This window comes from Tiliqua scincoides, chromosome 2, assembly GCF_035046505.1.
Source record: "Tiliqua scincoides isolate rTilSci1 chromosome 2, rTilSci1.hap2, whole genome shotgun sequence".
Classification (NCBI taxonomy): Eukaryota; Metazoa; Chordata; class Lepidosauria; order Squamata; family Scincidae; genus Tiliqua; species Tiliqua scincoides.
In genome coordinates, this window is record NC_089822.1 from 254995970 (window position 1) to 255008830 (window position 12861).

Genomic DNA, 12861 nt, shown 5'->3' on the forward strand with positions numbered 1-12861 from the left:
GACAACCTATCCAGGTACACCTCCAGACTGGAGATCTCAATGTTATAGCGAGTTTTTCTTTTTAGCCATGAAACCACTATCTTGTTCTCACCCCCACCAGAGACAAATTCCATCCTCTTTCTCCCTTTCACTTGGACAGTCAGGGTGGCATTGTCTTGGAGACAGCGTGGCTCATGAGGAAACTCCCTGAGAGCATGGTCTAAACAGGCTCTCAGCATCTCGTCAGACCCTGGTTGGCCAGTCTCCAAAGCCTTCTGCACAGACAGTAAGTTGTCAACACTGAGTGGTGTTGGAGGTCTGTGGCTGGGGATACAGGCACCCATACGAGGAAATACTGAGTTCTATGGAGGCAACACCAAACATGTCTTCCCCTGCAGTGATATAAATGGTCCTCAAAGACCTGGAGAGGAAAAACAAACAAACACAAAAACATAAAATGCATCTCGAATTGGGAAGCTTTTTCTCTACAGAAGCACAAAGTATCAGTGTGATGAGTTCCCAGCAGGACAGCAGGGACCCATGAACAATAGTATAGAAAGTTTGAGAATCAGGATATCTGGTTCTTTGATGGTAGGCCAGGGTCTAGGAACCAAACGTCTCACGGTCTTGAGAGCCACAGTTTTCTCATAACAGAGTAAGGTCTAAGAATTTGAGCAGTTGGGTACGGGATAAGACTAGACATTCTTAGATGGGAGACCCAAGTTCTAAGATTGTTGCTCACCTATATATTGGAGCTACTCAGGTGGTTTCTTAGTCTAACCCAGTAGTTCTCACACATTTAGCACTGGGACCCACTTTTTAGAATGAGAAACTGTCAGGACCCACTGGAAATGATGTCATGACCAGAAGTGACACCATCGAGCAGCAAAAATTTTAACACTCCTAGGCTGCAATCCTACCCACACTTACCCAGGAGTAAGTCCCATTGACTATCATTGTTAAAAGAATATGCATAGTAGCTTATTCAAAGTACAGGTCTGTAACATTTCCCCAAATGCAGTCATATACCATGGTAGCAATAAGTCTAATATATTAAAAACAAAATATTTAAATGAATTGGCTTGTGACTCACCTAGTGGGTCCCGACCCACAGTTTGAGAAACACTGGTCTAATCTATTTCATGGGTTATTGTGTAGATCAAATGAGATAATGGAATGTTGTCCATGTAAACCAGTCAAAATTAAGCACTTAAGTTTCATTTATTTCAATGAGAAGTTAGTTCACTACACATATGTAAATTACAAAAGTGGGAAAGGGGCTATAAATAAGCTCAGTTTACATTATGGAACTTGGCCCTTCTGACCTCTTTCTTAAAAATACTTTGATTCCACCTGTTGTGTATGCAAGTTATGCAGGATCGAAATCCTGCATAAACGATCGGCTCGGTCTTATGGCTGGCCAGTCGGGTGGTGGATCGAAATCCTACTGTCCGATTGGACCTCTAGTTTAGTGTTTCAACAGCACCAATCATGGGGAATCTGCGCAGAGCTAAGGGGTGTAAAGTCAGGGGTGTTTGCCTTGCGTTTTCATTGCCAGCTTCTGTTCTGAAGATGAAATAAACGTGTGGAGCTGTTATCTCTATGCCTTCCTCTATTTGCATGGACCATTTAATGCCCCCAATCAATGATCACATTTTTAATGGATGCAAAGTGCATGTGGTACATGACTGCACATTGCTGAGACAAGTGTGTCTACATTGCAACCCACCTGTGATGAAGGAGGGTCTGATTTTACCAGCTCAATTTTTGAGTCAAGTTGAGATGAAAAAAAGACCAAAATGGCTCATAGCCCAGTCCTAACTAGTGCTACCGCAGGTGGAATGCGTGTGCTAGCAGCTGGCAGGAAAGCCAGAGCCTTCCTCCACACGCTAGCAGACATCAGGAGGCCTGCTGGAGCAGGTAAGCCCATCACAGGGAGTGGAATGGGGCAGGGGGAGGAAAGGGGAGAAGATGGGGTGGGATGGGCATATCGGGCCTGCAAGGGGGGCATGTTTGGAAGCAGTGGTGCATGCTAATTCCTGACCCCCTTTCTAGACTTAATCCACCTGCACAGAGCAATGCAGTCTTGTGCCACTGATACCTTAACTTTAAATCTTTGATGTAGTGATAGATGCAATTATAGCAGACAACCTTGATTGGGATGCAAAAACAAAAGTAGGGCAATGCTGGTATTAGGATCAGGTAAAATATCACAAGGTCTTGGATGTGTTGTCCCCCCCCCCCCCAAAAAAAATGACCAATGTAACATGATTTTTGAAAAGCTCACTATGTTTTTGTTTTTGTTTTAATCTCCACACTGCTTTTGTTTGAAGGGGTACCAGGAAGATAGGAACGGCCAACCAACCAGAAAAAAAAAAAACATGACTTGTAACAGCAGCTTGTAATGTAGAAATAAGGATGTGAACTCTTGCGTCTAAGATACAAGCATTCAAACCTGCAAATCACATGACAGTTGGAGGCCCAAGAGCATGAGCCAGTTGAAATGCTGGTCACCTTACACAAGATGGTAACAGCTCAGTATCCCATGTTGATTAATCCAGAAGAACTACTGCTACCTGGTGCGCCATGTGCAACCAGCAAAGTGTCCTGTGCATGTCTACTCAGAAATTTCCCATTTATTTCAGTGGAACTTAGTCCCAGGTAAGCATGCGTAAGATTGTATCCCTAGATCCCTCCATGACACCAGCCCCAGGATGCAATGAAGAAGACACAGTTCTCCTTTCCATCAACCTGTGTACAGGTGTGTCATATCAGTAAGTATGCTACAGGTGACCCATTCATGCTAAATGATCCTGAGAGCTTGAGTAAAAGGGAGAAATGAAGATAACAAGGGATCTGTTGACCTGGATTGACAGTTGTAGTCGTGGCCTAGAATATCCCAGAGTGATTTTGAAAAGGTCACCAGGGTCAGGAATGGAGGGAAATTAACTTACCTCTGAGTCTGGGGGTCATGGCATTCGTGAGAGTTGGGAAGAGGCACAGAGAGAATGCAGCTTGATTCTCATTGGCCCATTTAGCTGTGATGTCACAGACCCTTCACTTGGAGTTCCATTCTATCAAGTGTTCCATAAAGGAATCACTGATAACCTGGACAGGGTCCAGGATCAGCTGGGCAAAGCTAGAACACAGAGACAGGTTATCAGCACCCCCAGTTTACTGTATTGCAAATTTCTGCTTCTGCATTATTAAGCTGCAAAATTCTGCCAAACCCCCTACCCACTCCCCTGAAATATTACACAATAAGGCTGCAGCCTTTAATCTAGTCATTTTCAACCACTGTGCCTGGCACACTGGTGTGCCACAAATGGCCCCCAGGTGTACCACGGTAATTTGAGAGAGGGTCATTTATTAATAGGGCCGCTGGGGGATGTGAGCCCACCCCCCAATTGACAGCACAGTGTGCATTGTCAATGGTCAAAAAACTGATGGTGTGCCTTGACCATTTTAGACCATTTGTTGCCAGCGTGCCATGAGATGAAAAAGGTTGAAAATCACTGCTTAAGGGCGCAATCCTAACCCCTACAATCTCTTTGCATGAACTGGAGGCTGTCCATGACTTTGTGTACCTTGGCTCAACAATCTCCAGACACTCTTTCTCTATAAAAAGCCCAAGGATGACATTACATGTTGAATGTCTTGTTTGACCCATAAGGTGGTATGTAAGCATAGCATTGTTGTGGTCTATGCTGTGGTACCCACGGTCTATCAACTGGTGGAACTAGGTCTACAGTGGCAGGGTTATCTTTGGGCTCTGTTGCCTCCTATAGCGTTAATCTAGCAGCCCTAAGTCTAGAGCTCTCAGTGTTTGCTTTTGTTTTCACAGCATTCTATAATGAAAGCAAAAATGTTGTTTTGCTAAGCTGTGGCAAATGAAGACAGGCGAGTCATGAGCACGAAGGGGGAGATTTGAGTAGGGTTCGCTGCCATCAGCCGTTGCTGGTATTTGCAGAAGCAGTAGGAACCTTCCCTCATGCATACCAGGGGACACCTGTATTCCCATATTGCTTTTTCTGTACATCATTGATTTCAGTGTTCATCCTCAACTCTCTCCCAGTTTGAAGAGACACTTGGCCAACAGTCTGAGGCAAAGAAGGAAGGCCCATAGCCAGGGAGACAGACCAGGGACAGACTGCACTTGCTCCCAGTGTGGGACTGTCACTCCCGAATCGGCCTTTTCAGCCACACTAGACACTGTTCCAGAACCACCATTCAGAGCATGATACCATTGTCCTCCAAGCCTGAAGGTTGCCAACAGACAGACCCCAACTCTAGGCTTTGAACTCTGCTGAGGCCTTAGATTCGAAAGTATGAGCAAGTCTAATTCCCAACTTAAGAGATCTCCATTGGTCTTGAATTAGCCTTACTAGCACTGCCCCCCCCTCCCAGCTTTAAAAATTCTTTTGTTCCTACCTTCAGCTCCTGTTTTCTTCCAGATTCTGGACAGATATAATTCTGTCCATGTTCACACAGTGAACCCACCAGATGCCTGTGATAAGCCCACAAGGCAGGAGCTGAAGCATCCTCCTTTCCTACTGCCCTGCAGTATATTCACTGCCCTGCCAGGTATTCACTGGCAGGTACCCTCTGAACCTGGAGGTGGCGGCTCCCACATCTGCTCAGGAGCATGTAGGAATGGGCCCGCATTCTATGTACCCTATGCAATGCAGTAAAGGATCTTGGATATTTGGTCATGATGTACTTAGGAGGGATGGGTCTCTTGGAGGGGAAAAGAAGAACAAGAAAGAGGCCAAAGGGTTCAAATCACAATACACTGTTTATTAGGGATTGTTTACAATGTGAGGGAATCATAATAAACGCACTGTGAGAGGCAAAACAAGAAGCAGGTAAGAGAGCAAACACATGCTAAGAATCCAAGTTTGAACAAGCCATGTGCCTGTGTTTTAACCCCGTGCTTCTCAACCAGTGGTACTCAAGGTGGTGTCTGGTGGTATACCCCAGACCCCCAACACCTGGCAATGAGACCATCAATGCAATGCAATAGAAGCACGGGCAGCCCAATCCTGAGCTGCCCGGGGCGCATGGCTGCGGCGGTGCCGAAAATGGCTGCCGCCGCATCCTGCACACTTCGGGCAACCACTGGCAGCACCTCAGGAGAAGGGGATGTTCGTCCCCTTCCCCTGCATAAACGCAGTAGCCCCAAAATGGGGCTACGCAATTCACTGTCAACCAAAAGGTCAGCAGTGAATCAAGAGCCTCCATGTAGGGCAATTCCAACACAGAGGCTCTGGATATGGTGAAGCGACTCCCTCCAGACCTGCTCCCCCCCCCCCGATACACCTCTCCCCCATCCCCGGAACACCTTCTCCCCATCCTCTCCCCGCCTCCCCCCTCCCTGGAATGACTCCTCCCTGCCCTCTCCCCACGCCCCCACTTACGTCTCCGCTGCTTGGTGGTCCATGTGACTGCCAAGTGAAGGAGATTGGGTGTCCACCTGGCGGTAGCCTGGCACTGGTGCTCGCCCAGCAGCAGGGCCTGCAAACATGCCTTATGGCACATTTGTGGCAGTGTGCACTGGCAGTGAGCCAGTGCGCTGAGCCCAGGATTGGGCCCTCAGCTTGGTCAACAAAGCTCCAGCATGCACTTACTGCATATTTGAAAAATCCCTCCCATTTGCCCTGAGCCTCTTACTGGTGTTTGTTGCATTGTGTCTGGTCTCCTAATCCAGAAGTATAACATCATCACCAGTTACTTTTGCTGGTATGTGCAATAGGTGGACTGTACAAAGTGGTACAGTGGGGGACAAACTTTAACCCAAAGAGCTATTCTAAAGGGGGCATGATACTCAGAAGAGGGAAAGGAGAAGGGGGAGGGATGTGTTTGGTATCTATTGAGGAAGGGGGAGGGAGAAAAGGGAGAGAGGTCAGAAACCACACTGAGCAACACTAGCATGTTACGTTTACTAGGTGGATTACCCAGGAAGGTAAGCAGTTTTTCAGAGGGAACAGATTAGGAATTCTTTCTAATCAAAATGTAGGTAAACAGGGTTGCTTCAAAGGGTCAGCTAAAATGCAAATGTACAGTGATCAAGGCAAGGCAGGTTTTTTCTTATAAGGAAGAGGGGTCACTGGAATTGCACTCATTGAGAGCAGACACAAAATGTATATACAGGCAGGAAATGAATAAACAGATTACAAAGTTGCATTCAATTGATTAAGTTCAATTGAACTTAATCAATTGAACGTGCTCTAATGCACGTGCAGACAATCGTAGCACCAGCGGGAAGACTTGCTGCCAGTACCAGTGGAAAGCCATATGCTAAGCAGGTAAGCTCTGCGCTGACCAACATACGAGCAGGGGGAGGGTGGAATGGGTACATTTTGGGGCCGGAATGGGAGTGAGATTGTCAGCAACAGCAGCTCCCGCTGTATCCTGTCCCCTTCCCTCCCAGGCCTGAAATTCTGACAGGATGCAGCTCAGACATATGCCAGCAATTTTGCTGGCACAGGCTCGAGTAGTGCCATTGTGGTTGCTGGGACTTACCCTGGGGCATGGGCATAAATGTCCCCTTACCCTGGGGAGACCACCAGCAGCCTCTCTTCCTGCACAGGGCACAGCAAAGGCTGTTCCATCATCGATGCACTGCAGCACAAGAAGTTAATTGGGATTGGGTTGTTAGTGTTTTTACTGTCCACTTTGTGCAAAGAGGTTTTGGGAAAACAGTTCCCAGTTCTTGCACACTGACATTCCTTGAGGAGGGCATATGAAACAGGTGGTAATGTTACTTAGTACCAGAGTCCATGCTGTCCTTTATTATAGTGTGGGAACATACCATCACCAGGAATGGAAAGAAAAATAAAGAAAAAGGCTGGGGGGATCCCCCGTCACAGCAGAGTTTGCCACTTTGGTTCATTGGAAGCGGGAGGGGCATGACACACAGTAAGATTGTTAAGAGACCAACTGGATTCAATAGGCTGGTTCAGTGGTTCTCAAACTGGGGCATTGTGACACCCCAGCCTGAGGGCCCTGGGCTCTGCCCCCTTAAGGAGCAGGGCGGTGACACAATCGTCCAGGTTGCATCTCTGACCCCGGCACAGGGCCGCACTTCCACTCACCCCCGCTTGCAGCAGCCTACTGGGAGTCAGAGGAGCCTCAGCAAGGCTCTCCAAGCAGCGCAGACCCCTGCAGAGCACAACCACTTACAGTTTTGTGATCGAGAAACAGAAGGTGGGTCGCCATTGCTTTCTGCAGGGGTCTGCACTGCATGGAGAGCCTTGCTGAGGCTGGCGCCAGGCTGCTCCAACCCCTGGGAGGCTGCTGCAGGCGGGGGTGAGTGGAAGCACACCCCTGCACACATCCACAGCAGCATGATGCTGGGCATCGCATCGTTGCCTTCCTCCCGCCCCCACTGCCTTCCTCCCACCCGTGCAAGGACTTACAAGCCCTCAAACTCTCTCAAAGTAACTGCTAGGCTGGTTCCTTCCTTTGTAGTGCCCGGGCTGCCATCTCCCACCACCCTCGCTCTGCCAACTGATATTCAATCATTCCATAATTATAGGATACTGCAATTAGGTTCTCCCCCTTCCCAGCAACCAGAACAATCCTCTCATTGCTGGTTGAAATCATCATCTTGGCATTGCTCTGAATGCATTGGGGTTCCATACAGAACTTTCGTATGGCCTCATCCAGGCAACGCCGTAGTTCTCCCCACTTTGAGGTGCCCAGTTTGTCTCTCAACTTCCACAAGTTCTCCAAGGTTAATGGTTCCACCCCAGTCTGGAGGCGTTCCATGACAATATCCCATTCATTCACTTGGATATCATATTTGGGCTCACCATGTTTAAAGAAGACAGAAATCTTGTAGGATCCCTGACCAGAGATAAACTTCATCACCTGCCCAGCACACTCCACCAGCATCTCAGCATCCTGCTGCACAACAGCTGGCTCCATAGGAAATCGTTCCACTGCTAGGTCAAAGCAGGCCAAAGAAGAAAACCCTTTTCTGTATGAACCCCAAGAATGTAGATGGCTACGGATGCCAAGGAGAGTCCCGAGGCTGAGGGGCTGAGCACTGGCACAAAGACGGGAAAAGTAGAGGTCCCAGTAGGGCACAAAGACATCATACTGGACTTTGCCTTGATTGTGGAAGATGGTGATTTGGCATTCTCCTTTACCGGAGGTGAACTCTGTCAAAGTGTGCCCATCCGAAATGGTGAGATGGGCATTGCTTCTCACACACACCGGCTCTCTCTGAAGTTTCTCCAGAGCACAACTGAAACAGGAAGCCAGTTTGCTACTGGGATCCTCTCTGCTCTTGGCCAACAGCAAGTTCTTGAAGATGAGCTCCTTGGATGTAGAGGATGCCATTCTGTCATGCGAAGCCTTCTTCATGAGACACCAAAACAGCTAAAAATATGAGCAGATATGTCACTATCACTTCTGTTAGTTCCTCTACTTTTCATTTCCCCATAAAGAGGACTGCTGTGAGAATTATAAGGCCATATGCATGCACCATGGGAAAGAACGGCAATATCTTGTGACTTATAGAACTGGCGGTCTCCTCCCAACCTTAAAACAGAGACTACTGAAGGCGTTCCTATACAGTAATCATCAAATGACTTCATTCAAGGGTAGAATGTGGCATCTTCCTTTCATATAAAGAGGAGGCATTTTAAGGAATATCTGTGTAAAATGGATAGTGGCAATTGAATAGGAAGGGAAGATAGCTGGCCAGGGAAGACTGGATTAAAGGAGAACTTTTGACTCCTTGATTGGAAGGGTGGCAAAAAATAAATAAATAAAAAGGAAAACTAAGAAAAGGGATGAGTGTTATTTCCCTTCCATTTTCAAAGCTGATTAACTGTTAAGCATAGTCCTGGCTCCCTTCTGTACCTAGTTTTACAATAATTTCTCTACACTATCAATAAGACTTTTTGGCTAGCAGATTCTTCCCTAACCGTCACCTGGGCCAGAAACCCAGGTCTCAGCTTGGGAAGAAAGATTTCAGGTCCATCACGAGCATATAAAGCTACCTTAAACCAAGATCTTAATATGAGCTGATCTAGCCTCCTTCCATGGAGCTCATGGCAACACAGGCATCCCCATGCCCCTGTTCTGACTGGCCATGGCTCTCCAATAGCTGTACTGCAGTGGTTCCCAAACTGTGGGTCAGGATTCACTGGTGAGTCACAACCTGAATTTTGGTGGGTCACCAAAGGGTGATGGAAAGATCAGTAATCACTGATTACTAAGATCACTAATTAACTCCCAGGAGGCTATTCAAAAATTAGATAGTGTAGCTGCTAATTACCCTGCACACTCAGTATTAGAGTAGGGCAAAAGGGTATTGCTGTTCTGTTCAGGCTGCTTGCAAACCAAGGCACAAAAAAGAAAACTCAAGCCAAAGATTAAGACTGAAAAAAAGAAGTTTACTTACAATCTGATGCAAGCTCACACATACACTTTACTCACATCAAGATTCTTAATATTGAAAGACCAGGAGCCCTAAGAAGCTGCCCTGGATGCAGGTATGATAAAAGCAATAGCTAAAAATAGAGACAAAGATACACTCTTCTGTATTGCAAAAATCAGCAAACAGGAAGTTATATATATACACAAAGAGAAATCAGCAAGACACACCCTTTACAATGACCATTAAAGGGACCACATACAATTTTCACTTCAAAGAACTAAATGCTCCCTCAACTGATGAATACTACTCAGTGTTGCTATTCCCCAACACTCAGCTCCTGCAGTTTACAAGCATGTGTAAATATTTATTTATTCATTCACTCATTCATACATACATACATACCCCACTTTCTTCCCTGAGGGGACTCACAGCCAAATCCTATCCAATTTTACATCACTGGTGTAGCCATGCCAATGGGGTGTTTGTTGCATCCCGTGGTGGGAGGGTAGTTACAGAGGCCTCTACAAAGTAAGGGAACATTTGTTCCATTGCTGCAGGGCTGCACTGCACTGCATCGTGCATTGCTGCACTGGAAAGATGGACAGGATTGGGCCCTCAAGACAGCTGGGAGATACAGGGAGAATATAGGGAGAGAAATGCTTGAGCAACTTTTTTTTCTGGTTATTATTACTTTAAATATATAAAATATTATTTCTTTCTATATCTCCTTTTTTAAAAGTCTGGTAAACCTTGGTGGATCCTGATAGAGTGTCATTTTAAAAAGTGGGTCCTGGAGCTAAAAAGTTTAGGAACCATTGCTCTACTGCAGTGTTTCTCAAACTGTGGGTCGGGACCCACTAGGTGGGTTGCAAGCCAATTTCAGATGGGTTCAAATTCATTTCAATATTTTATTTTTAATATATTAGACTTGATGCTACCCTGGTTTGTGACTGCATTTGGGGAAATGTTACAGACCTGTACTTTTAACAAGCTACTATGTATATGCTTTTAACAATGATATTAAATGGGACTTACTCCTGGGTAAGTGTGGGTAGGATTGCAGCCTAGGATTGTTAAAAATTTTCCTGCAGTTGTGACATCACTTCTGGTGAGTCTGACAGATTCTCATTCCATCCATAAACCTTTATTGGCATTAAAGGTTGGATTCTCATTCTAAACAGTAGGTCCGAGTGCAAAATGTGTGAGAACCACTGCTCTACTGGATCTTTCCTTTCAACTAGAGATACCAGGAGCTTGAATCAAGGGAGCTCCTGTACAGATAGCAGGTATTCTCCCACTGAACTATGATCCTGTTTCTTTCTAGTTCATACAGAAAAAGAACATTTGAAACCTGGGCCAACATGACCTGGGAACACTAGCAGGCCATACTAAACGTCACCTCACTTGCTCTGAAGCCTGGAGGTCATGAAGGGTACTGCACAGACACTGCACTGGAGGACACTGGTGGCATGGTGAGGTCACACTTGAAGAGCTGTTGTGACAAACGCCATTGGAAAATTGGTGTTGTTGAACCAATTTTGTTGCTACTGTAACATGTGCAACATGATGTCCTACAGGGCTATTATGAAAAACAGCCAGCCTGAAATATTTGGATGGCCTCACATTCAGAAGATCCAGAGGGCTGTGGCATGACAAACTCTCTTTTAGATTGGTGTCAGAGTTAGGGCTGGTCTAGGCAGACTGTTCCAGCTCTTTTCCCTATGCGATTGAGAAATGTACTATGTGTGTCAGGAACCTGCAAATTTGCAGTGGTTTTCATGCCTGCGGCAGCTGCAACTCATAAGAGACACAGGAGAAGCGTCTTTGCAGCTTGGGGCTTCTGATCTCGCCAAATATGTCTCAATGTTGGCTAGGGAGAATACTTGGAAAAATAAAACAACAAGTTTGTGCTGCTCTCAGGACGCTTCCTCCTTCCCTGAACATTGCCCCACAGTCCCTTACTCAGCTTCAGGAAGACTGCAGAATAATCCCTTGTGCAAACCCCAGACCTTCTAACCCAGAGGTTCCCAAACTTTTGAGCACCAAGACCCACTTTTTAAAACAACACTCTATCAGGACCCACCTATGTTTACCAGACTTTTAAAAAAGGAGATCTAGAGAGGAATAATGTTTTGTTTGTTTGTTTGTGTATTTATTTGTAATAATGACCAAAAGGAAAGACCCTCAAACTTTATCTCTCAATAATTACACATGCTTGCAAACTGCAGAAGCTCCGCTCCTGGCAGGGTGGTTAGCAACTACCTTGCAAACTGCAGGAGCTGAGCTCTTTGCAGGGAACTTAGCAGCTACAGTATCTGATTTTAGAACAGACTCAGGGCTGGAGACAATTGGTTATCTGATCTTTCCATCACTCTCAGGTGACCCACCAAAATCAGGTTGCAACCCAACCATGGGTCCCAACCCACAGTTTGGGAACCAATGATCTAACCCTTGGCCCCCTTTCTTTCCAGATTAACTGAAAGGCATCTAGCAGGAGTGTTGAGGTGAAATGACAGTCAGATCAGAGTGTCCCTTCCCTATTCTGCCCATGTAAAGAATCGTACATTTTGATCTCACTTTTCCTGGATCAGGTGCATCCCTGCTATGTTCGAAGGCACGTCTGAATGCACACATATGTGTTCAGGAGGGGGGAAGTGTGGCAACACAGTTCAGCAAGTGCCCACTGCCATGCTAGAAATCACTGCCAAGTGTCAACTTCCCTGGGAAAAACCCCAGCAATTTTCAACCAAGTTTTTGACGCTGGGCTTCTTTTCAGCCAGGGATCAGAGATAAGTGCGCGTTAACGCCATTAGAAAGGAAGCGCGGGGCAGAGACCCTCCAGTTTTGCAAGTCGGGCTGCTCGCTTCCCTCCCAGCTCCGCAAATTGGATTCCTACAGAGATTGTAAAATGAGGAGGGGGCGGATCAGCTGAAATATCATCTAGACTGCCAGATCCTAAAGCCTGAGAGCCATGAGGGGGGAGAAGGGAATGGAGAGGGGATGAGAACGGGGAATCCAGCCAGAAATGACCACAGGATCTGGAAGGGGGGAGGAGTGGGAGCCTGGAGTGATCCCTGCTCGACCCCTGCACTTTTGGTCCTACCTTTAGACTCTCCTCCACCTGGACCCTGCTGCTTCCAGATGGGGACACCCGTCCAAGGATCACAGCAGTCCTCCCAGCTGCAGCCAAAGCTGCCCCATCGTCTCCTCCTGGCTGCACGAAAGCCTCTGCGCGATGCTCTTTCCCTCCTCCCCACTTTGGTGTTAGGTTTCGATTCTCTACAATGAGGTTACCTCCTCGATTGGCTTCTGAGCCAGCTGCTTTCCTAGGGACGCCTGCGTGGAGGGAGGGGCTGGGGGAGACCTGCGGAAGCCTTTTCTGCCCAACGTTGCATATACGCAACAGGGATCAAATGTCTACCCCTTGGGCTGGGGGAGGGGGAAGAAGAGGCAGAGCTGAAGTAAGAATCTTCAAGCAAGAATCTGGAGAT

General features: G+C 46.8%; 1 protein-coding gene across 1 annotated transcript; it reads right to left on the reverse strand.

Moving 5' to 3' along the window:
- Positions 1–5369: 5369 nt before the first annotated feature.
- LOC136640694 (uncharacterized) lies at positions 5370–12611 on the reverse strand. Its single transcript, XM_066615950.1, has 2 exons — positions 12474–12611; positions 5370–8364 (listed from the first exon to the last, which is right to left on the reverse strand). The coding sequence occupies exon 2, from the start codon at positions 8347–8349 to the stop codon at positions 7426–7428; it is 924 nt and encodes a 307-aa protein (XP_066472047.1). The 5' UTR covers positions 8350–8364; positions 12474–12611; the 3' UTR covers positions 5370–7425.
- Positions 12612–12861: the final 250 nt, after the last annotated feature.